Below are 27,310 nucleotides of genomic sequence, written 5' to 3' on the forward strand. Positions count from 1 at the left end.
AGTGTGGAGCCGACGAGGTGTCGTGCGTGTGGTGGAGCAATTACTGTGTGCCTGTCGGCAACATCTCCTTCCACTTGTTCCATCCCTCCGGCAGTTTTCTATCTCTCTCTCTCTCTCTCTGCAGGGCGGAGCGGCGCAGTGTAAATACAGAGCACGCGCCGCCCACCGAGCCCCCTGAAAACGCTTTGATCATTCATTCACCGGCCACCGCCCTACGCGCCATCTCAGCGCCTTGGAAAGGTGCAGGACCGGCCTGACGGCAAAAGGTGGAGAAGGCTGAACTCCTTAAACTTTTTTTTCTCTTCCCTTCTTCCGGAGCTATTTAGCGAATTTCCCCGTGTTTTGGTGTTTTAAACTACTGCAGCCTCAAACATAAACTAATAAATAAATATATTTTCTATATTTTTTTTTTGTTGCATAATTATATGGATACCCTCTATGTGAGTTTTATATTTGCTGCTTAAAAATGTGAAGTTAATTGTGGGTACGTAATGTACAAGTACAGGTGTATAATCCAGCACTGCATTACTTATCATTTGCGGGTTTTTTTTTTATTATCTGATAGGATGTAGTTAACTAAAACTGAACTGTAAATCTTTTGGCCTTAAGTGATATATCCTGTGTATTAACTTTACATAATTTAGTCAAATGAACAGTCACACACTTGTCAGCGTGCAACAAATTCACTTTGAACTTTAACAGGTTTATCATGTTCCGCATCTTCCAGTTTGTGAAGCAAGCCTTCTGTAAAGTATATAATAAAACTTAAGAGACAATTTTTTAATTATTTCTAAAATCTGAGTGCTTCTTCTAGTGACAAGTCAGCCAAACTCAATATGTAAAACTGGTCGAATTTTCTTTTAATATAAGAGTCAGGAGTTTTAAATCAGTACCACATCCTCATATTTTGAGCTCGATTGTGTTAAAAACTGGCACATAAGTAAAAGAAAAAAATAAGACATAAATTATTATTACGCATTAACAATTTTTTATGTGTTTAGCTGAAAAAAGATATTAGAGACAAAGAAAAAGGGGACAAGTCAACTTTGAAGCAGCCGAGTGGCTACGTTTAATATGACACCAATAAGAACATGGTCTGAAATAATAAAGGTATGCCTACTATGTCTATATTTAAAGTCAAAGGAGCTTCAGCTCATGCAAATCAAAGGCTAAGGTTCCCGCAGTGTTGTTTGTCTCTAGCAACGGTATGTTCAAGCCTGAAACAGATCAGGAAATAATGATAGACAGACCTAATAAAATAGACCTCTGCCAAGAAAAAGGAATTTTTGGGCAGTCAGTTAGCAACAAATGTGTACCTTCTGGACGGTAATTCTTCTGAATTCAGACCAACTTGCAGAGAATTTATCTTCTAAATAATATTCAAGAGAGGATGAAGAAAACAAAACACTCAAACAATGGCAACAGTTTGTACTTTTGTATTTAAGAAGTTGTCAAGACATGAAAATGGGTGTAATTTACAAGTTTAAAATACAAATGCATTGATAAAATTGACATTTTAAGTCCTGAGAGAGCAACGGTAGCAAAAGTTTATTTGGGTTTCTGCTTCAGCCTTTGGTACCAATCAGGAACTTCTTTATTTGTCTGCCAATGAGAAAAAGGAGAAACGTACAAGTTGCAGTCAACAGGATTGTTTGTTTGATTGTATAAGATAGTCGCACCTATTTGATTTTGTTATGATTCAACAACATATTGTGCAGTGTATCTGTGCTCAGCTTACTCCAAAGCCAATTCATAATTTTGTGACAAAAATGTTTTATGTTTTGGGTTTTATTTTTCTGTTTACATCTAAACCTGTGTCTGGGCAGGTTGAGGCAGTGTGACTCATAAAAGGGTGTTGCCAAATCAGACACTCACAAAAACAGTGGGCTTGGGCTTGGTTGGCGACTCTTCTTCTGTGGTCCTGTTGATTCTTCTGGACTGAAGTTTTCTTGAACCCGCGGTCCTGACAGCAGTTTTATCAGTTTCCAACAGGTTCAGAGCGTCATCCTGTCTGGACCGCATGCTGATCAGGACCTGCTTCATCATCGCCAACTCCTGGTGAATCGCAAATTTCATTAATATGAAGATGTAAAAACAAGGATAAAACAATAAACAGCAAAGTATGAGAAATAACTTTGTTCAGTGTCCAAATTCTGTTGGAAGAGTCTAAACCATAGACTGTAAATCTGAACAAAGACTCAGAAATACTCATAAGAAATGAATCTGCACTCTTATCAGATTTTCTAGTTCAACAAGCTCAAAGGTTTACAGGGGTGGCAGCAGCAGCAGGACAGAAGGGAGGACTGTGGGTCATTTCATGGTTCTATTTATCACCTCTGAGGACATGAGCCCTGGCATGTCACACGCACACACAAGCACGCACACACGCACACACATACACACACACACACACACACACACACACACACACACACACACACACACACACACACACACACACACGCATGCATGCAACTTGATGGAATCTCAAACAGCCAAGCTGAGGAACAGCTGTCTGTGACAGTGCACATACTTCATGTAGCAAACGGCTGGCTAGAGGACACATTTCTACAACCCCTGGCAAAAATGATGAAATTACTGCTAATGTTCATTTAAATTAAAATACAATTAAAACACACAAAAAACTAATGTAATGATATATTTGGGTGGAACTTTAATTAATTCATTACAATTGATTACAGAAAAATGAACACATTTAATCATATAACGTGGAACATTTGTCAGTGCAAAATTTCCTGGTATACCAGGAAATTGTAGATAAACCTCCACAAATACCCTAACAGCTTTTGTAGATATAAATTCAGTAATATTTCTGACCCATCTTGTCATTCTATTTAAAGAAAATGCAACTAACCAGTCTAGCGAGTTTTCCTGGTTATAGTAGAAACTAAGTGACTAACGTGAACGCGGGTATAGTTTCAGCTGCTGCGTCTGCCCTTCTCTGTCCAAAAAAACAGAAAATGACCACACAGAACATGACCAGACAGACGGTGTCTCTGGATGATCCCGTCCTGGCTAACTGTCAGATCTTAATGTCTATTAATGAAAACTGTGGACGAAAAATTTTAAAATGACCAAAGTACAAAAACATGTTATAAACTCTTAATTAGAGAGCAGAGAGAATCTATCTATCTATCTATCTATCTATCTATCTATCTATCTATCTATCTAGTGGTACAGTGTATGTTTGTGTGTTATATGTATGTAATATATTTGGTTCATATATACTTATGAACCAAATGAAAAATGCTTAAGGCATATACATCACTTATAACAAATTTTCCGAATCATTTCTGTTTCAACTTTTTTTATACAACGGGTGACAGATGAGCTTTGCAGTACTGAGCCTTGTCACAAACCAGATTTTTTCAATTTCCACCTTAAATCTGAATGCAAGAAACATGGTGTATATTCACACAACGTTACTTTTTCTTGTTTACGTGTCAAGATGTGAAGGTTTACATTTGACTTGTCTGCATGCAATTCTAATTTCCTTCAGCCAATTGCTTGAAGTTTGGTTACAAACATCATCTCTTACTCCCATCCATTTGTTTTTCAATTGTTTTGTGCATCCATTTTAAAGTCATATTGCTTTAAAGGGCTCTGTGTTGATGCTTGCTTCCTTGGTGTAACTGTATGTTCAGTTACTTCCAACTTTAAATAGTTTACTGGAAACGTCGTATATGTTTTGCCACACTGACTTGAATTATCCTCTGAAAAGAGCTTTAGAATCCTTCCTGTGGTTTTCACTGAATTGGTCTTTTTGGAGATTTAAATGCAGCTTTCTCAGCCACACATTGCCGCCTTTGGGGTTAATATCAAGTGGCTAACATTAATAGCGCTCCACAAGCTTCAATAAGTAGTCACTAAATAAACGGATTAAGAAAGTTAACTTACGGTCTAATACCAGTTATTTTCACATCATCTTCACATATACCTCTCTGTGGTTGAGAAGTCGCTCCAAGTCAGTGGCCATGTCATTCTTCACCTGTTGCAGACAATTCCGTTCTTTCCTCAGAGAGCTGGAGTCACATTGGAAAACACGCAGATAATTCATTAATCCACTTTCAACAAGTTCTTTATACAGTTTTATATGCATTTAATGAAATCTGATATTCTGAATGGTTACTCAACCCTTTGGATGATTCCATACGAGTTTTGCTCTTGATGAAGTGGATTTCCATTGTTAATCAACAGACTATTTTAATAAAACTGGTGGGGGTTTTTTTTGTTAGTATTGACTATAAGTAACTTTATAAATTCATCAGCAGCTAACAATAACATCAAAAACACAAGTAATACATTTTTAAAACAGCCAACAGCATTGTTTAAATAATCTATCCATTGGGCAGTGACACACACAAGTTGGAACTTGTAACATCCTGAATCGATCTTAAAATAACAGCTTCAACATGGTTGAATGAGGAATCTGGGAATTTTTTTTCTTTTAGCTTATTGTAACACAAAGAGGGAACCTCCTGTGAGCTGTGTCTCTTGCTGCTAATACAGCTCTATACAACCACAGGGAAACTTCAATTTATCTGACAGGCAGAGGGGGGAGGCTAGAGAGAAGCTTGACAGCATTTAAAAAGGATTTTTTTTTTCCTTCTGCTTGCCCCAGGTGAGCGCTCAGTGGTAGTGAGCAGCAAGAGAAAACCTGCAGTCTGTCAGTATGCATATTTGTCAAGCTAAAATACAGTGGGTGACAACAAGGATTCAGGTCAGTGCCAAGTAGCTGTAAGATGTGCTGATGTGTGCCTGTTACTGGGAATAGACATGCAACTGCACAGGTGCACAGACAGGATAAGAGAGGGACGGAAGATGACAAGGCGAGATAAGGATAAAGGAGACGCCCCAAGAGTAGGGATGTATGGCGAGAAGACAAGAGATAAAACAAATGACATTAAGAGGAAGAGACTGGCAAACAGGACTGCGTGCGTACCTGACATCATCCTCCAGAGAAGAGACCCGTTCCTTCAGCATGCTGATCTGTGCATCCCTTTGTCTCACTGTCTCGATCAGGTAGCTATAAGGCTGCTGCGACTGCTGCAATAGCTGGTTCGCTGCAGACAACTAAGGACCAAAAAACATGTCATGTGAAAGTGGACAGGAGGAGGGAAAAAAATGATTTGGTCCTTATTAGGTGTGTACATGACGAGTTTCATTATGACAGTGTTTCTCAATTCCAGTCCTCAGGCCCCCCCTGCCCTGCATGATTTTGGACATGATCCTCCTCCGAAGCACCTCAGTCAGATTATTGAACTTCCTTAACAAGTTCTTTGCAGCTTGTTAACGAGCCCTTTATTTCATTCAGGTGTGTTAAGGTAGGGTTGCCTATAAAACATGCAGAACAGGGGGGCAGGGGGGGCCGGAGGACTGGAACCGAGAAACAACATTTTATCAACTTAAATAAAAATGATTCGATGTTTGAAATATAACAAATTCTGCCACAATTATCTTTGATTCCGGAGCCATTGGTTGAAATAAGAAATAATTTGCCATGTTTTTTATTTAAGTGGCCAGTAAAGGTTCTGGGAGCTTTGTTCGGTCTGACCTTTGGCTGAATATGCTGGAGCATCTTCACCCGGAAAAGACTGGATCAGTCTTGAATGCTTTCAACTTGTGAATGTTTTTCATTGCAGAAAGGTGGAAATACCCAAAAGGTAAGAACAACTCTGCTTTTTGTTGGCAATAAATCTTATACCACTAGAAAGTTTGTTGAATGGTCTCACAATTATGAGAAAAATGCACTTGTGGGATGAGCAGCACGTCATTATGTGGGTTGCACTCATGGAAAAACTTACTAAATAGTTCCTGCAACTTATTCTGCTATTAAAAAGTGCTGGTTATCCCAATCGATGATTAAAGTCAGAAGATGCAAGACATACTGACAATTTTGGTTTTCTGCTATAAGACTGTTAGTGCTCAGTCTGGATAGAGAGCCATCAGCCATACTGTCCTGCAAATATGTCTTCTTGTGGAGTTATCCTGGTGTCGTGTTGTGGTGTGGGATGCCCATTTTGCAGCCTGCCTGACTTCCCCTGTTATGTGGAACTTGGCCTTTAAATAATGTTGCAGCTTAACTTTGCAGAACACGGTCTTAAAGTTGCTCAATGGAATGAGCCTTGTCCACATCGGTCAAAGGCGTACAGTTGCAAGCAAACCCCTCTGCAAATTAGGTTTACTGGCAAAATGTACAAACTTGCAGCTGTAATAAACAAATCAAGAGAACCATTTAAATATCTCAACATATAACGCTAAAATCATAAATGGTTTCTCCAATTCCAACAGAAAACGCCCCTTCCAAAGACCAGTGGAGACTGAAAATGATCCAGCCCCTCTGAATAGAAGTCCCAATAAGCAAATCAGGTGTGGTCTCAAGAAGCAGGATACATACTTACAGGTGATAAACACCTTATCATCACAATCAGGGCAACCCGAGGCTCAAAACAAGAATCAACAGCAGATCAAGTTGTTTGGCCTTGCCGGAAAATTTGGCACGTTTTTCATCACATACTCAACTCTCCCAATGCTGCACATCGTACACATGCACTTTCATCACAAATGTGGCCCCATTTAAAGTAAAAAAAAAAAAAAAAAAAAAAGGCTTCCTAACAATGTAAAATGTAATTGCAAGAATCATTCATACAACAAAGAAATGAAAATACCAACCACTAAATATCCTTGAGTAGACGACTCCCCTTTGACAACTGTAGCCATGGGAAGCTTTATCTTTAATGTCACCAAGGTTATTTTGAGGGCCTATAAATATGAGTTTCGACTGAAGGCATATCTCAGCTGGATCTTTTTTCTATTAAAACACAGTACAATATCGCTCATGCTTAAATGGGCTAAACAATAGATAAAGTTAGGGTGTTACACATTAAACTAGTTTTACAGCCGGCCAGTAGTGAGTAGGACTGGGTGGGAGGGCAGGGACAATAGTGAGTTAGTCAGGTTGTTGTGTGGGTGGTTAAATGGTTAACACCCAAAAGGAAGTATAATTTTTCACTCTTTTCTTTCATACTTGATGAATCATAAAGAATTCCAGACGAGTGCCAGTCAATCACAACTGACATCTGAAAGGCTGGTTTATTTAGCCTCAAATCTGTGTATCCACTTCATTCTGACTTGTACAAGCTCTCCTCTCAATGAGATTATAATAAACAGTGGAGGAGAGACAAGCGCACAGGCTGCCAGAGCTGTCACTCTTGTGATTTCAAGTTTTGGACAATAGCACACGAGTGGTGGACATGTGACTTTACAAAGTCACACATAGACAAAATAAACACACCCAAAATTAAAGTCTCATTGTTGCATGCACATGTGCTTAACACAACAAAAACTCAATGATTAGGGCTGAGCGTTGAGCTTTGTTGGCAGAGCGAAGAGCATGGCCATCACGGTTTTTGGCTCTACTACTCACTGTGTCAACAAGCATGACAGCTAACAAGACTAACTTTGTGCTCTTCTCATACAAATGCAGTGGTGTCTACTGTCTGCTGTTAATTCTTTTTTCTGTCATTTTTTGGCATGACTTTAAAAGCAGAATCAGAGACGTTGCAGAGCCGTTGTTAGGGGAAAAAATGGCAAGTGAAACTCGGTGTCTTTGAGATAAGCAATGGCATCAAGTGCAATGCATGGGAAGACTTTTTAAAAGATAATGCCACAAATAGTTTTATTTCTATTAATTTACACAAACTAAAAATAAAAAAAAAATCCAATCACACAAGACTTTTAAGACATTTGGTAGGTAGGTTATTTCAAAGATAGTGGAGAATTTTTCACAGTTCTGCGAATTTTGATTTTTTTTTGGGGGGAGTTGCTTTTACTCCTTAATTTTTTTCCACACTGACAGATCAATAATATGACCGTGGCTCTGTGGCAGATATAAAATATGTTAAAGGATTTGCTGTTTTTCCGGTCTCCCAGGATGTTCGGGGTTAATGTCATACTGCAAATGAATTGCCTCTCCCTGAGCCGTCACCTTATCGTGGTGGAGGGGTTTGTGCGTCCCGAAGATCCTAGCAGCTATGTTGTCGGGGGCTTTATGCCCCTGGTAGGGTCACCCATGGCAAACAGGTGTCTAGGGGAGGGACCAGACCAAGCACGGCTCATAGACCCCTATGATGACGACCAACCTGGGCATGAATGTTCCCTTGCCCGGACGCGGGTTACCGGGACCCCCCTCTGGAGCCAGGCCTGGAGGCGGGGTACGAGAGCGAGCGTCTGGTGGCCGGGCCTTCGCCCATGGGGCCCGGTCGGGCTCAGCCCGAAAGGGTTACATGGGCCCCACCTCCCGTGGGCTCACCATCTGCGGGAGGAGCCGTAGGGGTCGGGTGCAATGTGAGCTGGGCGGCAGCAAGGGGCGGGGACCCTGGCGGTCCGATCCCCGGCTGCAGAAGCTGGCTCTAGGGACGTGGAACGTCACCTCTCTGGTGGGGAAGGAGCCTGAGCTGGTGCGCGAGGTTGAGCGGTTCCGACTAGATATAGTTGGACTCACCTCGACGCATGGCTTGGGCTCTGGAACCAGTACCCTCGAGAGGGGCTGGACCTTCTTCCACTCTGGAGTTGCTCATGGTGAAAGGCGCCGAGCAGGTGTGGGCATTCTCATCATCCCCCAGCTTGGTGCCTGCACGTTGGGGTTTACCCCAGTGGATGAAAGGGTAGTTTCCCTCCGCCTCCAGGTGGGGGGACGGGTCCTGACTGTTGTCTGTGCTTATGCACCGAACAGCAGTTCAGAGTACCCACCCTTTCTGGGGTCCTTGGAGGGAGTGCTGGAGGGTGCTCCTTCTGGGGACTCCATTGTTCTGCTGGGGGACTTCAATGCTCACGTGGGCAATGACAGTGAGACCTGGAGGGGAGTGATTGGGAGGCATGGTCCCCCCCCTCTGAACCCAAATGGTGTTTTGTTATTGGACTTCTGTGCTCGTCATGGATTGTCTATAACGAACACTATGTTCCAGCATAAGAGTGTCCATATGTACACCTGGCATCAGGATTCCCTGGGCCGCAGTTCAATGATCGACTTTGTAGTCGTATCGTCGGACCTGCGGCCACATGCCTTGGACACTCGGGTGAAGAGGGGGGCGGAGCTGTCAACTGATCACCACCTGGTGGTGAGTTGGCTCAGATGGTGGGGGAGGAAGCCGGTCAGAGCTGGCAGGCCCAAACGTGTTGTGAGGGTCTGCTGGGAACATCTGGCTGAGTCCCCTGTCAGAGCGAGCTTCAACTCCCACCTTCAGCAGAGCTTCGAACATGTCCCGGGTGAGGCGGGGGACATTGAGTCCGAATGGGCTGTGTTCCGTACCTCTATTGCTGAGGCGGCCAGCCGGAGCTGTGGCTGCAAGGTCGTTGGTGCCTGTCGTGGCGGTAATCCCAGGACTCGTTGGTGGACACCAGCAGTGAGGGATGCCGTCAAGCTGAAGAAGGAGCCTTCTTGGCCTGTGGGACTCTGGAGGCAGCTGATGGGTACCGACGGGCTAAGCGGCATGCGGCTTCGGCCGTTGCCGAGGCAAAAACTCGGGCATGGGAGGAGTTCGGCGAGGCCATGGAGAAAGACTTCCGGACGGCTTCGAGGAGATTCTGGTCCACCATCCGGCGGCTCAGGGGGGGGAAGCAGTGCTCCATCAATACTGTGTACAGTGGAGGTGGGGAGCTGCTGACCTCAAATCGGGACGTTGTGGGTCGGTGAAGGGAATACTTCAAAGACCTCCTCAATCCTACCAACACGTCTTCCCATGAGGGAGCAGAGCTGGTGGACTCAGGGGTGGACTCTCCTATCTCTGGGGCTGAAGTCGCTGAGGTGGTCAAAAAGCTCCTTGGCGGCAAGGCCCCGGGGGTGGATGAGATCCGCCCGGAGTTCCTTAAGGCTCTGGATGCTATGGGGCTGTCCTGGCTGACACGCCTCTGCAGCATCGCGTGGACATCGGGGGCAGTACCGCTGGATTGGCAGACTGGGGTGGTGGTCCCCCTTTTTAAGAAGGGGGACCGGAGGGTGTTTTCCAATTACAGGGGAATCACACTCCTCAGCCTCCCTGGTAAGGTCTATTCAGGGGTCCTGGAGAGGAGGGTCCGCCGGATAGTCGAATCCCGGATTGAGGAGGAGCAGTGTGGTTTTCGTCCTGGTCGCGGAACAGTGGACCAGCTCTATACCCTCTCTGGGGTCCTGGAGGGGGCATGGGAGTTTGCCCAACCAGTCTACATGTGCTTTGTGGACCTGGAGAAGGCATTCGACCGTGTCCCCCGGGGGCTCCTGTGGGGGGTACTCCGGGAGTATGGGGTACCGGACCCCCTTGTATGAGCTGTCCGGTCCCTGTACGACAGGTGTCAGAGCTTGGTCCGCATTGCCGGTAGTAAGTCGGATTCGTTTCCGGTGAGGGTTGGACTCCGCCAAGGCTGCCCTTTATCACCGATTCTGTTCATAACTTATATGGACAGAATTTCTAGGCGCAGCCGAGGGGTTGAGGGGATCCGACTTGGTGGCCTCAGGATTGGGTCCCTGCTTTTTGCGGATGACGTGGTCCTGTTGGCGTCATCTGGTCGTGATCTCCAGCTCTCGCTTGAGCGATTCGCGGCCGAGTGTGAAGCGGCTGGGATGAGAATCAGCACCTCAAAATCTGAGACCATGGTCCTCAGCCGGAATAGGGTGGATTGCCCTCTCCGGGTCGGGAGTCAGGTCCTGCCTCAAGTGGAGGAGTTTAAATATCTCGGGGTCTTGTTCACGAGTGAGGGAAGGATGGAGCGTGAGATCGACAGACGGATCGGTGCGGCGTCTGCAGTAATGCGGGCTCTGCGCCGGTCTGTCGTGGTGAAGAAGGAGCTGAGCCAGAAGGCGAAGCTCTTGATTTACCAGTCGATCTACGTTCCTACCCTCACCTATGGTCATGAGCTGTGGGTCGTGACCGCAAGAACGAGATCTCGTATACAGGCGGCTGAAATGAGTTTCCTCCGCAGGGTGGCCGGGCTCTCCCTTAGAGATAGGGTGAGGAGCTCAGTCATCCGGGAGGGGCTCAGAGTAGAGCCGCTGCTCCTTCGCATCGAGAGGAACCAGTTGAGGTGGCTCGGGCATCTGGTCAGGATGCCTCCTGGACGCCTCCCTGGTGAGGTGTTCCAGGCACGTCCCTCGGGGAGGAGACCCCGGGGAAGACCCAGGACACGCTGGAGGGATTACATCTCTCGGCTGGCCTGGGAACGCCTCGGGATCCCCCCCGCAGAGTTGGCAAATGTGGCTGGGGAGAGGGAAGTCTGGGCTTCCCTGCTTAGGCTGCTGCCCCCGCGACCCGACCCCGGATAAGCAGCAGAAGATGGATGGATGGATGGATGGATGGATGCAAATGAATTGTAAAGTACCTAAAACTTTTGCAAATTCCTGTTTGGCGTCCGTTATTGTACAGTCTGCCACAGAGTGATTAAAAGTGCATCGTTATGAGACGAGAAACTAAATTATAGGCAATGAGGACTCACCAGGTTTTGCTCTGTAATAAAGAAGTCAGAGGTAAAGGCTGGTTCTAATAAATCAATTTGACTTTGATAGAAGACGAGGAACAATAATATGAGTTGCTGTGGGGGATTTGAGGTGGTGGGAAAACACGCATTTGCACGTAGAGACTTGAAGTGTTTCTCTGAAAATTAACATTAAATCAAACTTTATTCCATTAATGATGATCTCCAGGCAAACACACGTGATTACTATGTGTCAATGTGTGTGTACCTCCTCTGATAGCTGTCCTGTCTGTGATTGGTGTTTCTCCAGGTCTCTCCTCAGTGATGTGTTCAGCCTTTCAAGCTGCAGCACCCTCCGGGCCAGGTGAACGCTACAAAACAGCCAAATAAAAACACTTTCCAAAGACATGACAACACTAACAAGATCACACGTGTGTATTGCCACATTATTCCTTTCAGTTTATGATACCACAGCACTGGGGTGGGATCAATTTACCATTTTGACTGTACACACAGGTTTCAAACTAAAGATTTTGCAGAAGACTGATGTCAGAGATTTTTTTTTTTTTTAAAAGATGACCAAAAACCACACTTTACCTCTGCTTTAGTCTTCTTTTGGCTGTTGTGGGAACATTGGCTCCATAGCCATACGAGAAGAGAACTCTCTCTGCTTCCTCCTCATTCTCAACTGGTATCAAATAGAAACAAACAAGCATCAATATCATGGGGTCTATTTTGACTGAAGCAAGTAGGATTTTACTTGCTCTGCTCATTTTTTACAAGAAAAAAAAACCCTGTAAATTTCTCCCACTTTCTTTCTTTAATTAAACTCCCTACATCTTAATCCAATAAGATGACCTCTCATTTTACAAACTCTGGTCCAGGTTACAGCATAGTGCATTTGAAATTTGTTAGTGTCAACTTGTTTATGTCTTTCTGACTTTAGTCATCTGCATAAGGTACTGGCTAGCACAGAACTAATGTTAGGATCTTACTTTCAGCAGCCTGCATGGTGACCTGGTCCAACTCTCGCTCGAGCTTTTCATATGTCTCCAGTCGAGATGCCTGCTCGGCATTCTGAGCTTGCAGCTCCGCCAGACGCTTCTCAGATGACGTTTGTAGCCCGTAAAACTCCTGAGTGAGGAGCTGAGGGACAGGCAAAGAGGACGAGAGAAAATGAGTGATTTTTCTGCTTTTTTTGTTATTATTGGTTGGACTTAAAAATTAAAACATGTCCAGTGGTGTAATTTCATGTGAAAGAGCATAAAACCACAAAGTTCCATCACTGTGAATAAACAAAGATTGTTGTTTTTATATTCATTTCTAAAACATGATTACATTAACTTTATTTATCTAAGCGACACACTAGATAGCCAGGTTTTGTTTTTTTTTGTTTTTTTTTTTTTAAGTTTTGCTCGTTAAAGTTTAAGGAAGAAAAAGCCAGAAAGAAAAATAAGTTTTCCATTAAAATGTAAACTTTACTATTTCCTTTTTTTCTGAACATTAAGATTCAGGTTTCAGAAGGCGCTTTGTACCATAACCTTCAATCCCACTGGGTTGGGTTGCTAAACGTGTGCAATCTTTTTTAAATATTGCTTTATTTAAATAAGGCATATAAAAAAGCTAAAGCCTGAATAAATAAATTAAATAATTAAAAGCCTGAATATCTCCTGTCAGCGCATAGAGGAAGGGTAACCTACAAATGGATGGTTGGTTAACTCTTTAAAAAGAGACAAAAATCCTTTTTGCATGTCTCGGCCCTGTTGGTCAAAGTGTCCACCACAGTGGACACCTATTTTAAAGCTGTGGACCTCTGAGTCAGCCAATGCATTGTCACTTATTGTAAAATGTTATTATAAATAAATAAGTGTAAAATGTAGTTAAGAACATAAAAAAAGCACCATTGTAGATGTATATAGAAAAGATTGTATTTGAAAAGCATATGGAACTGTTTTTGTTTTTTTTTTTTTACATGGACAATTTCTAAAGCACATATACTTGATTCCCATCAACTCCACTTCTGAATCTGCTCCAATCACACTGCTATTCACAATACTATGCTATTTTCTCTAATATATGAATGTGCAAGCAACAGCAGGTCACAGAATGATTGGAAACGTACAAAACCTGCATCACGGTACAAATGCTTTTTTCTTCTTCTTTTGAAATTATACCGACTATAGCTGCCTGATTTAAGAGGAGTTAAGGAGCGATTCCTTACTCTTTAACAGCATTTGAGAGTAAAATATGTTTATCGATGCATTTAGATATGTTTTATCTATTAACTACTAAATTATCTTAATGCTGTATGATTAATAAAACTAAGGAGTAATGCTAATCTGCAGAGAGGCAAACACAAGGTTGTTTTGTTTTTTCACAGTACCTCCAGTTTCTTCTGCTGTTTCTCACACTCCACCTGGCTCTGGGCCAGGGCCTTAGCCATCTCCTCCTTGAGCATCTGAGCACGCTCAGCTTCGAAGGAGTGTAGCTTGGCCTGGCTGGACAGTTCTGCTACCCGGCTATCGGTGCCCAACTGAAGCTGACGAAACCTGTGGAACAAATAGATGTGGAAACACATGTATTCAAGTGTGGGGACTGAAAAAGTGAGATCAACAAGGTTTTTCTGCATAAAGATTATGTATTATCTGAGTAAGAAAGCAACCTGGTATGCATTGGAAGCCAAATTCCCTTCAGGCTCCTGTGGTTTCAAATAAATGTTGCAATATTTTCCTTCATGTAATTTTAATTCAACTATTTTTGGAGAATAATTGCTTGATGTTTGTTTAGAAATTGAAAAGCAACTGACTATTTCATGTGAGTTGCTCAATGCGTAGTGTGTGAGAAGTGTTTAAGTGGCATCTAACAGTTTGGCATCTGTGATATTACAGCAAATCGCAAAGCAGGAAAGCCAAGTCTGAAATTACTCCATTACTACTCAACAGCACTCAAACCAGTGGTTAATCTTGTATTATTTTCAGTCATTCTAGCTGGCAGCAAGAGAGGTATTTTTCTGAGGAAAAAGACTTAAGCTATTCTTGCTTTCAGTTTTCACATGATGCATATATTATATGATGCATATAATAACGGCAGCTGGGGACAACCTGCATTCAAGAAAAAAAAAAACTCTTTGTTTAAACTTTCATACACATATTACAATGTCATTACCAAAAAGGCAGTGACACAAAATCAAAACTTTAATTTTTTTTTTTGGAAACCATGCCATTGATACTGTGTCATAAAGAAGAGAGGAACCACTGATGAAGGCATCGTCAATGCTGAAAAGTACATAGAGCTTTTAGAGCATCGTCTGCTCCAAACAGTGTCTCATTTAGGGTTTTATGTTGTTTTTATCTACAAATTACAAAGCCCTTTTTTGCAAATAAGGTTGTATTTGATAAAAATCAGTTAATTAGTAACAAAAAGCCTTCATATTCCCAAAGGAGAAAACATTCCTCTGTGTTGTGTTTCATTATCCCCTTCAGTTGAATGGCTATGTTTCGGTTTATTAGTTTGACTGTAAAGACACGCTGAAGATGACACAAAAAAAATGTTGTGTGTTGTTTATTTTCAGACATTTTATAAACTGAATAATAAGCTAATACAAAACAGAATTAACTCATGAACAAAAGACAAAAAAAAAAAAAAAAAGGGAATAATCTGCTACAGCTTTAAAAAAAACAAAAGCAATGACTGTAAAGCATGGTGCTCCTCCTTAGGCAGTTTTCAAGCATGCACACACAAGCTTTATCAAGCCACGGAGGTTGGATAATATTAATAACTCTCGATTACAGCTGACCTGATGAGATTTCATCATCCATAGTGCGCAGGCATGAGCTATGTGCCCGCAGTGACAGACATGTACGCATGGTTGACATGTTATGTCTTCTTTTATAAATGTCAGCTGCCATCTAGAAGCAGAGAAGCAATGTTTTCCTCAAGAAAAAAAAAGAAGAAAAAGTACAGTAGCCTACTTCTAAAGGAGCGCAGTCTGCTGCGTTCCTTCTCTGTCCTTTCAAATATCAAATTTAATGGCAGTATTTGCTGCTATATTTTTTTCCCAAAGCAATTTTGTCGTACTAACTTTCAGTCCGCTTTGATGGTGAAAGTGAAAACCGCACTCAACACTTTGCTTTGTTTGGACAATTTCGTCACATTAAATGGCTTGTCAGCCTACAGTCTGAAACAGAGCGCAGAGATTCAAGCTGGCCCTCAATGCCTCAATCATCTGACGCCATTTCAAGCTTGTCCGCCTCATTCTTTACCCCAAAAATAGGGGCATGCGTGGGGTTAGGGGTTAAGGGCTTGAGGCAAGCATCTGTCATTGCTGGCTTGCGATGTGACGCAGAAAAGGAATGTGATCATGGCAGAAAGAGTGTGTAAAAGTGTGTGTGTGTGTGTGTGTGTATGGAAAGACCAACAGCTGGTGGTTTGGATTTAGAGAAATGATGGGTATGTAGTAGTAACCCAGGACAGGACCATTGCTGCTGCTGTTGCTGCTGCTGCTGCTGTTGCGTGTGTGTGTGTGTGTGTGTGTGTGTGTGTGTGTGTATGTGTGCATATCTCTCCCTTTCTGCAAGTAATCCTATAAAATTAAAAGAAAAATGAAAAATGTTCATAATGATAGAATATAAGATGTCATGTTGCAACACTTTATTTTTTATAATTCATCTCTACTGTTAAAAGATACCTTTTGGAAAAACTGTGCAAGAAATAAATAAAAAAGAAACAGGAAACTGGCTGATATCTGTATAATGTGAAAGTGGAGAGTTAAAATATTTGGGTGTTTCTGTCAGTGAGTGTAGGAGGAATCAATAGTTTAAGTTGCAATGTCTGCGCAAATTCGGAAACTTCCGAAACAGCCATCACCAGAGGCCCCCTTTTGAAGCTTAACATGGACATTGTTGCCTGAAGCAGGGATAGACGTAAATCCTTTCCATTGCGATATCAACTTACGAGTGCTAAACAAGAAAATGTTTGAATGTTAAAATCTAAACAGAAAATTTGCATTAGTTCTAAAGTAGTCATTTTAAATTATAAGTCACAGTTTTAGAGGAACTCTGCTTCTTGGTTTTTTTTGTTTTTTTCCCACCCATGTAAAGGTATTTCACTTCTAAAAGGGAGACACTGAGGACAGAGATACCTGTTGCTAGTGGTACTAGTACTAAACAGTCTTTCAGTAAACTTTGACTTACATGTGACCTACTGATCCGCCGGTTACAGCAAAATATTCATGTCATCTTCAGACACGGAAAACCACAGCGACCTGTACGCTGCCACGCCCACAACATTCACTGGTGATAAGACTGCAGCGGGCTCACACTTCAAGAACAAGCTCGCAGCTTACAGCGAAACAGTGGAATTAAAGCTGAATGTAAGCTTACATTATCATGATGCACATCTATTAATCACACTAGTCGGACTGAGGAATGAATAGGAGAAATGGGACAGTTAGTTGGCTCCTCCCTCTTGCCCTTAGGTTAAGTTTTTTTTAGCTTTTTTTTAAGGAGGGAAGTTACATTTAATTACAGTACTTATAGTTGGAATTTTATCTTCCCACGGTAGCAGAGTTGTTCAGCATGGACAAATGCAACACATTTATTCACTTTATTAAATAACCTTTCTGTTAAAATAAATACAGTAAATAAGTTAGTTACCATGGGCTGAAAACAGTCATCCTTCAGTCATTCCTGTTTAAGGCTGAGGCGGTTTCAGGACTAACTGACTGGAGCTAGCAAGCCAACTCTCAGCCAGGAAAACTGGTTCCAGAGTGGCACCGACGCTTTGCTGATCTACAATAATTTCTTGCTTAAATCAAACCAACTAAAACATTGCGACTGCTACTTGAAATGTTTATTTTTACAGCGTCCACATGGACATGTAATCAAAGCAGCAGCATAAAACTGTTTGCACCGGAGATTCTGAAAGCTTTTTTGCCGCACTGACTGGTGTTTATGAGACTATAAATGCAGACTCGTGAAATTAAAACATGTGAACAATGTTAATGAAAGGAGTTGCAAACTGGGCATGTGATGGGAAAAGAAATGACCTCAACAGTTACTGCTGTTACGCCTGTAGCAATTATTACATGATGAAATATCAGTCATTTGCAATAAACACACTCATTTTAGATAATCATAATGGTTTTGTTTATTTTAGCAATGTGTATAAAATCCATTTGTACAACTGACAGAAATGTTATGTTTGCAATTTGTTTTGCATTGTCATAACAACTTTTACCCCCACACACCATTTTAGAGGAGAAGAACTTTTATTCAACATGAATAAAACCTGATTTATCCGTTTCTATAAAACTAAAATGAATAATCAACTAATAAAGAGAAGTGGCTGACTTTTAAAGTCATGATGTGAGGAAAATACGGAACTGATTTTTTTTTTTCCTCAGTGACTGGTGTTAAAACTCACTGTTCCAGCAGCTGGTCATATCTGGACTGAGTGTCTCTCTCAACAGACATCGCTCTGTCTCTCTCCAGCACAGCATTGTCTCTGGCCTCACGCAAGTTCCTGGTTTAACACACACATACAAACAAACACACTGCAATAAAAATGCTAAATTATAGGCATTCACTATATTCTATTGTTATATTTTATACAGCAAAAATCCCTTTAGTCATTCAAAATATCTCTGTATGTCCTTCTATCTTGAGTTCATTACAAAGTAAAAGTAGTACAAGTTTTTATGCTGTTGGATATTTTCATGTGCATTATGTAGTTCATTAGATTATTTGTATTGTGGTTAAAACTAGAAGAATGAATGAACAGCTTAGATAAATCATGCAAGCACGTTTAAAGTAAATAAAAAACGCAACATTCAAAAAGTTCCTTGACTCTACTGACAATTGTCAGGTTTCTCATTTTCAAAAGTAATAATAATATTAAATATAACCAAAAATGATACCTGTTTTCTCTCTCATACATCTCTCTGGATGTTCTCTGTAGGGTCTCTATCTCCTGGCTGGTTTTTAGTCTGATGTTCTCCAGCTCATCTCTCAACTTGTTTTCATACTCAGACTTGTAGTGGTCTCTGCAGAAAAAAAAAAGAAAAAAAAAACGATGACAAAATATGGACAAAATCATGAAGATGGCATTTTCCCAAAACTGTTCTCATCAGAAATCAGAGATCAAAAGGAAGAAATTGGTACTTGCATTTCAAAGTCACAATTTATTCATCTTACTGGTGTTGTTTATTGATTCATTGATTCAGTAACTTTTAAGATCAAGATGAAAACCTTCCTTTTTCATGATTCTTATAGTTAGGATATGAGCATCTCCTGAGTTGCACCCAACTGTCCAGGTTATGCTCATTGCTCTTATAGTTATGGGTAGTCTAGCCATCCATTACTTATGTAGCAATGGGGACGTCACCTGATGCACTGAGAAGTACCTTGCTCTATTTCTCTAATATATTAATGTATAAATATATGACAATATTGCCGTCTCTAACTTATTTCTCCTTTTTTTCTGCAGGTCTTCCTGAATAAGTGCAGTTGTACATGTTGATCTGTCTTTCCTGTCATCTCCACCCCAACCAGTCGAGGCAGATGGCTGCCCTCCCTGAGCCGGGTTCTGCCAGAGGTGTTCTTCCTGTTAAAGGGGAGTTTTTTTCCTTCCCACTGTCGCCGCATGCATACTCAGGATGGGGAATTAGATCGAAGTCATGATTCGATGCAATCAGTTGGTTTCTATTATAGGCTATGTATGAATTGGCTCGAAATGATGTGTATGTAAAGTGCCCTGTGACAACATTGTTGTGAAGTAGCGCTATACAAATAAAGCCGAATTGAATTGAATTGATGTTTAGACAATCTTTCGGTCTTCCAGATAAAAAAAGCACTGAAACATGTACAGTTAGTGTCTGTTAGAGCAGAAATGCACCTGGATGCTACATATTTTTCATAAACATCCTCCCTGGCTTTCTTCGTGTCCTCTAATTGTATCTGGAAAACAAAACAATTCATGTTACTTCATGTTACTTAATGCATCGTGTATTAAATGAGTCTTTTAATCCACGAAGTTGATGGACCTGCAGCCTCTCCAGGCGGTCTTCCTGATGTGCACAGCGGACACTGAGCTCCATGTTCTGCCTGTGTAGGTACTCCTTGTCCTTCTGTAGGAGAGTTACTGATTGCTGCAATGTTGCCACCTGCAGGACAAGGACACAGTCAGCCTTAGAAAATTCAGTGGTGTGTGGTTAAATAGGTAGGTATCTGAGATGAACCTCATTGTTGAGTGTGTCCTTTTCTCTGGTCAGTGCAGCATGAGCAAAGTCCATTGTCTCAAATCTCCTCTTTAACTCCTTCAACTCTACTTCTAAGTTGTCCCGCTCACTATAAACCACAGTGGAAGAAATTATCTACATTAGGCTCAGAACCTATGAATGCATGAGTTAAATACGAGGGGAAATTAGTTTTTTTCTTTTTTTTTCTCATGTACTGTTTATGTTACAATACAACTTTATTTATAAGGCACTTTAAAAACAACAATGTTGACCAAAGTGCCACATTGTGGGGGGTTAAAAAAAAGAATAAATAACATACATTAGGACAACTTTTAAAAAAAATTCAGACATCTAAAAACATTTAAAAAAAAAAAAAAAGAAGCAATCAAATTGAACAATCGAAATAAAATCACATCTAAAAAGTCAACTTATTGTGTGTAAAAAGCCAGCTTAAACTAATGTTAAATGCTTCTGCCTTCTTCAAATCCTTTAACTTGTCTCACTGTCACAAACCGTTTGATGATTGGGTAATTCTCTCGACGATAGTCTCCTTCCTGGATCTGCTGTTTGGTATCGGCCAGTTCTAGGGTCAGTCTCTGGCTCCTCAGCTCGAGCTCATTACGTATCCGGCGCTCCTCCTCATAGCTCTGTGGATACACATACACGTCGAATAAAAGCGTATAACGTCAGATGTTGCACATATATCTTAAACATGTATGAGCCAGACATTAAGTATCATTGAGGAGGCCTCTTGGTCTTTGTCTTATTTTGAGAACCATCAACCACCTCACATGGGGAAATGATGTTGTATTTCAGAATCTTTCTGTAGTTGCTGGCCAACATTTACCTGTTTACTACTAACGTTTACATTCTCTTTGTGATGCTGCCTCTCGCCCAGTGATTACTGGGATAAGCTCCCGCTTCCCCACCACCCTGACTAGGACTAAGCAGTATAGGAAACAAATGAATAAAAGTTCTGTGTAATCAAAAAATGAAGGTACCGTATTTATAAAATAATTGCTGGGTTTCTGTGTGTGTTTTAAAATACATGAATTTATTTAAAGACAAATTATATCTGATACTTCTAACAAATATTTCCACTCTTTAGTCCATAACAAAGAAATACTGAATGCCTTGACTTTGTGGCATTTAAACAACAATCATAGTCTCAAAGTGTCTCCTGCCAAGAAAATATTCTCTTTTTCATAACTCCAGCAGCCGCCTGTGCTGGGATTTATTTTTTTGTCATATTCTAATCCTGCCTTAAGCATGCTTTATCATTATCTCATTAAAGTGTCGTTTTATGCCTAAAGGGTGATTGCTGATGGTTTCAAGCAGGGGAGTTGTTTGGCTTTTTTTTTTTCTTTTCATAATTTACACTATAATCGTTCTAAAAACAACACGCTCTGAAAATGTCCATTTCAAAAGGCTGCAGGAGACATGTTTATGACGGCTTAAACAACCCCACCTACTTCATAATGTTACCTGTCAGTTTAAAAGTAAGTGAACTTCTTCACCCTGGCATGACAACGCATTCTTCGTGTCTTGGCTTTTAAATATACCACTCAGTAAAGAGTTAGTGTTTGTTCATGTGTGGTTGGAGAAATACCTGCATTTTTCCCATTTAGCTGGGACTTATGTTTAACACATGGAAATTTTCAGAGTAATGCCTTCTTTATGTTGCATGAACAACATAATCATGTTTTTCACTTTAAAGATAAGATAAGATAGAAATAAAAAAGCAATAAAATATGAATATTGTGAAATAAAGTGTGAAATTAGTATGAAATGAAAAGGCTATTACAAAAGTTACTCAAGGAATAAAAATCAATGATAACAACACAAAGGTTTAGAGAAAGCTTGTGTTCAGGTTGTACCTCCATCAAAGCTTTTATCTTGTTTCTGTGCAAGTCCAGCTCTTCAGTCAAATAGTCTTTCTGCACACCGTGTTGAGTCAGCTGCGTCTGCAGGGGGGTCACAGCCTCATAGAAACGCATCTAGACACCAAATGCGAAGACAAAAGAAGTCAGTGTATTCTGCGACAGTTCCAAAGTGTGAATATCTCTTCTCTGTGGTGGTCATCAACAGGACCATTCAACAGAAGGGTCGATCCAACATACTCACAGCTACATATTCCTGTATGGAGATTTTGTCGTCGGGGAGGCTGCGAAGCTCTTCGTACCGTTCCTGGGAAATGTCCAGATCCCTGAGAGACCTCCGCAGCTCTCCAGCCTTCTCACAGAGCTGTCGGTTAGTCTCCTCCAGCTGCTGCTGTCTGAGCAGAATGGCCTCCATCTCCTGTTTACGTAGAGCCTGCTGCTTCCTGAAGATGATCAAGTTCACTTTCACACTTCTTATTCTTTTACACTTTCAGAAAAAGAACAGAAAGGAGGCGGACCCAAAGCTAAAATGTAGAGACCCTGCATGGTCAGTAGTTTATGTTTACACAGCTTGTAAACACTTTTTTTTATCATAAGGCTTTTTCAGGTCTTTTTTTAAGGGGATTTTCAAGTATTTTTTCCCCACAAGGAGCTTTTAGTTTTGTGACGCTCATATACACACTACTCTTCTGAGATCTGCCCATGGATTTTTTTATAGTGTTTGATCAGTTTTGTGAAACTCTGATGGTTAAGATAACAATGCTACATTAAGGATAACACCACTAATTCAGGCAGTGGTTACACAGCTGACTAATGTGACCATCATCATTCCAATTCAGTGGAGCTGGAGTCCACCCATCTACTGACAGACACACTTTCAGAAGCAGCTAAATGACAGCATGGTGGATATAAAATGTTGGTTTTTGGACTAACATCTTTAAAGTATAATTGCAGCTCAACGCTTGTTATTAGAGCATTCAAAGGAAATAAAACTGAAAGCAAAAGCAGATGCAAGAGATTTTAGAATTTGGCTTTCAGCTTTCAGTTTGAGTGATAGGATTTGTATCCAAGAAGCCATATGCTATGCATACAAGTCCTGTCATAAGAGTTCAACTAAATCTGTGGGGAGATTGTAGTAAAAAATGGTGGCCTGATCACCAAAAACTGGTTGCAATATTGTCTTCCAGAGATGGTCTTTACCTGAATCCATTCTTTGTTTCTCTATACTGAACTGATCCTTGTGCCACTGACTGGGAAAAATCTAAATCCATTGGTCCAAAAGATCCATCCATCCATCCATCTTCTGCCGCTTATCCGGGGTCGGGTCGCGGGGGCAGCAGCCTAAGCAGGGAAGCCCAGACTTCCCTCTCCCCAGCCACATTTGCCAACTCTGCGGGGGGGATCCCGAGGCGTTCCCAGGCCAGCCGAGAGATGTAATCCCTCCAGCGTGTCCTGGGTCTTCCCCGGGGTCTCCTCCCCGAGGGACGTGCCTGGAACACCTCACCAGGGAGGCGTCCAGGAGGCATCCTGACCAGATGCCCGAGCCACCTCAACTGGTTCCTCTCGATGCGAAGGAGCAGCGGCTCTACTCTGAGCCCCTCCCGGGTGACTGAGCTCCTCACCCTATCTCTAAGGGAGAGCCCGGCCACCCTGCGGAGGAAACTCATTTCAGCCGCCTGTATACAAGATCTCGTTCTTTCGGTCACGCCCCACAGCTCATGACCATAGGTGAGGGTAGGAACGTAGATCGACTGATGAATCGAGAGCTTCGCCTTCTGGCTCAGCTCCTTCGTCACCACGACAGACCGGCGCAGAGCCCGCATTACTGCAGACGCCGCACCGATCCGTCTGTCGATCTCACGCTCCATCCTTCCCTCACTCGTGAACAAGACCCCGAGATATTTAAACTCCTCCACTTGAGGCAGGACCTGACTCCCGACCCGGAGAGGGCAATCCACCCTATTCCGGCTGAGGACCATGGTCTCAGATTTTGAGGTGCTGATTCTCATCCCAGCCGCTTCACACTCGGCCGCGAATCGCTCAAGCGAGAGCTGGAGATCACGACCAGATGACGCCAACAGGACCACGTCATCCGCAAAAAGCAGGGACCCAATCCTGAGGCCACCAAGTCGGATCCCCTCAACCCCTCGGCTGCGCCTAGAAATTCTGTCCATATAAGTTATGAACAGAATCGGTGATAAAGGGCAGCCTTGGCGGAGTCCAACCCTCACCGGAAACGAATCCGACTTACTACCGGCAATGCGGACCAAGCTCTGACACCTGTCGTACAGGGACCGGACAGCTCGTACAAGGGGGTCCGGTACCCCATACTCCCGGAGTACCCCCCACAGGAGCCCCCGGGGGACACGGTCGAATGCCTTCTCCAGGTCCACAAAGCACATGTAGACTGGTTGGGCAAACTCCCATGCCCCCTCCAGGACCCCAGAGAGGGTATAGAGCTGGTCCACTGTTCCGCGACCAGGACGAAAACCACACTGCTCCTCCTCAATCCGGGATTCGACTATCCGGCGGACCCTCCTCTCCAGGACCCCTGAATAGACCTTACCAGGGAGGCTGAGGAGTGTGATTCCCCTGTAATTGGAACACACCCTCCGGTCCCCCTTCTTAAAAAGGGGGACCACCACCCCAGTCTGCCAATCCAGCGGTACTGCCCCCGATGTCCACGCGATGCTGCAGAGGCGTGTCAGCCAGGACAGCCCCAGAGCATCCAGAGCCTTAAGGAACTCCGGGCGGATCTCATCCACCCCCGGGGCCTTGCCGCCAAGGAGCTTTTTGACCACCTCAGCGACTTCAGCCCCAGAGATAGGAGAGTCCACCCCTGAGTCCACCAGCTCTGCTCCCTCATGGGAAGACGTGTTGGTAGGATTGAGGAGGTCTTCGAAGTATTCCCTCCACCGACCCACAACGTCCCGAGTTGAGGTCAGCAGCACCCCATCTCCACTGTACACAGTATTGATGGAGCACTGCTTCCCCCCCCTGAGCCGCCGGATGGTGGACCAGAATCTCCTCGAAGCCGTCCGGAAGTCTTTCTCCATGGCCTCGCCGAACTCCTCCCATGCCCGAGTTTTTGCCTCGGCAACGGCCGAAGCCGCATGCCGCTTAGCCCGCCGGTACCCATCAGCTGCCTCCAGAGTCCCACAGGCCAAGAAGGCCCGATAGGACTCCTTCTTCAGCTTGACGGCATCCCTCACTGCTGGTGTCCACCAACGAGTCCTGGGATTACCGCCGCGACAGGCACCAACGACCTTGCAGCCACAGCTCCGGCTGGCCGCCTCAGCAATAGAGGCACGGAACACAGCCCATTCGGACTCAATGTCCCCCGCCTCACCCGGGACATGTTCGAAGCTCTGCTGAAGGTGGGAGTTGAAGCTCGCTCTGACAGGGGACTCAGCCAGACGTTCCCAGCAGACCCTCACAACACGTTTGGGCCTGCCAGCTCTGACCGGCTTCCTCCCCCACCATCTGAGCCAACTCACCACCAGGTGGTGATCAGTTGACAGCTCCGCCCCCCTCTTCACCCGAGTGTCCAAGGCATGTGGCCGCAGGTCCGACGATACGACTACAAAGTCGATCATTGAACTGCAGCCCAGGGAATCCTGATGCCAGGTGTACATATGGACACTCTTATGCTGGAACATGGTGTTCGTTATAGACAATCCATGACGAGCACAGAAGTCCAATAACAAAACACCATTTGGGTTCAGAGGGGGGGGACCATGCCTCCCAATCACTCCCCTCCAGGTCTCACTGTCATTGCCCACGTGAGCATTGAAGTCCCCCAGCAGAACAATGGAGTCCCCAGAAGGAGCACCCTCCAGCACTCCCTCCAAGGACCCCAGAAAGGGTGGGTACTCTGAACTGCTGTTCGGTGCATAAGCACAGACAACAGTCAGGACCCGTCCCCCCACCCGGAGGCGGAGGGAAACTACCCTTTCATCCACCGGGGTAACCCCAACGTGCAGGCACCAAGCTGGGGGCTGATGAGAATGCCCACACCAGCTCGGCGCCTCTCACCATGAGCAACTCCAGAGTGGAAGAAGGTCCAGCCCCTCTCGAGGGTACTGGTTCCAGAGCCCAAGCCATGCGTCGAGGTGAGTCCAACTATATCTAGTCGGAACCGCTCAACCTCGCGCACCAGCTCAGGCTCCTTCCCTACCAGAGAGGTGACGTTCCACGTCCCTAGAGCCAGCTTCTGCAGCCGGGGATCGGACCGCCAGGGTCCCCGCCCCTTGCTGCCGCCCAGCTCACATTGCACCCGACCCCTACGGCTCCTCCCGCAGATGGTGAGCCCACGGGAGGCGGGGCCCATGTAACCCTTTCGGGCTGAGCCCGACCGGGCCCCATGGGCGAAGGCCCGGCCACCAGACGCTCGCTCTCGTACCCCGCCTCCAGGCCTGGCTCCAAAGGGGGGTCCCGGTAACCCGCGTCCGGGCAAGGGAACATTCATGCCCAGGTTGGTCGTCATCATAGGGGTCTATGAGCCGTGCTTGGTCTGGTCCCTCCCCTAGACACCTGTTTGCCATGGGTGACCCTACCAGGGGCATAAAGCCCCCGACAACATAGCTGCTAGGATCTTCGGGACGCACAAACCCCTCCACCACGATAAGGTGACGGCTCAGGGAGAGGGGTCCAAAAGATTTGTTTCCAAAATCCTTCAAGCTTGTTTGGATGTTAATATGCACACTTTTGGTATTTATACTTTTATTGCGAACAAGCAGGAAAGGGTTTAATCTTAAAACGGCAGAATTTGCTGCACAGCAGAGAATTACACCACCACTCCAGAGTCTGCCAAGTCATCCTGGAGGTCTTTCGAGTTCAAATGGGATTTTTTGATTTGCCTTTCTACAAGCAGTTCACTCAAAATGTTTCTCTATTTACAAACCTTTCTTTGACCTGAGCAAATAGGAAAGTTTCCATTATTAGTTAGATTGTTAATTACAGTGTATTTACATCAACATGCTTGACTCTAACTTTCTGTGTGTGTGTATGTTTGTTCTTTAGTGTATTTTCTTGTACTGAACAATATGTGTTAAATAATAAATAAATAAATAAAAATTATTTCCAAAGACAGATGGTTGATCAGCACATGCTGCTTAATTTGTGAACACTTCAATCCTATTGAGACCTGCTACAGATTATGACGAAAAACTTTCTCTAGTCCATCTTTAATACCTGTGCTCCTCCTGAGCAAGTTTCAACTGGTTGTCCAGTCTCAGGGTCAGCAATTGTTTTTGATGCAGGGTGTCATTCAGCTTTTCCTCCAGTTCCTCAACCTGAAACATGACATAATTCATAATTCATTCAGATTTATAGAAACTTTTATGAGTGTTGAAACAGTGCTTATACAGGACATTCTTCTCCTGGTCCATGTCTTACAGGCACAACCTAGATGCATATTAAACTCACTGTGCAGCAACCTTTCCATGTACCTTTGACATGTGGTCGGCTTTCATGTTGTCTATGATGAGACTTTTTTGAGAAAGCTCGATTTTCAGCAGCTGGACGGTATGCAGCAGCTCCTTCCTCTCGATGAGCTGACGGGTCACCTTCTGAGATCCACCTCGCTGCTCGTCAGACGAGGAAACATCCTCGGTGGTGGGCACCGTTGTCTCCAGACTTATGTCCTCAGACTCCAGGTCCAAGGAGCTTGAGATGTTGGCTGCTGTTGGCTTCTGCTGCTGTTTTTTCGGAGGCATTTTGTAGTAAT

The 27,310-nt window shown here is 43.7% G+C and overlaps 1 protein-coding gene across 1 annotated transcript; it reads right to left on the reverse strand.

Moving 5' to 3' along the window:
* Nucleotides 1–1,456: 1,456 nt before the first annotated feature.
* pibf1 (progesterone immunomodulatory binding factor 1) lies at nucleotides 1,457–27,299 on the reverse strand (the record flags this gene model as incomplete). The annotated part of the gene is made up of 18 exons (XM_079248677.1): nucleotides 1,457–1,602; nucleotides 1,876–2,055; nucleotides 3,959–4,043; nucleotides 4,964–5,094; nucleotides 11,735–11,837; nucleotides 12,064–12,154; nucleotides 12,462–12,612; nucleotides 13,850–14,015; nucleotides 17,890–17,988; nucleotides 18,383–18,508; nucleotides 19,360–19,421; nucleotides 19,508–19,627; nucleotides 19,703–19,811; nucleotides 20,216–20,349; nucleotides 21,580–21,699; nucleotides 21,827–22,025; nucleotides 26,776–26,876; nucleotides 27,033–27,299. The coding sequence occupies 18 exons, from the start codon at nucleotides 27,297–27,299 to the stop codon at nucleotides 1,549–1,551; spliced, it is 2,298 nt and encodes a 765-aa protein (XP_079104803.1). The 3' UTR covers nucleotides 1,457–1,548.
* Nucleotides 27,300–27,310: the final 11 nt, after the last annotated feature.

Source organism: Telmatherina bonti, assembly GCF_933228915.1.
Source record: "Telmatherina bonti genome assembly, chromosome: 11".
NCBI classification, from domain to species: Eukaryota; Metazoa; Chordata; class Actinopteri; order Atheriniformes; family Telmatherinidae; genus Telmatherina; species Telmatherina bonti.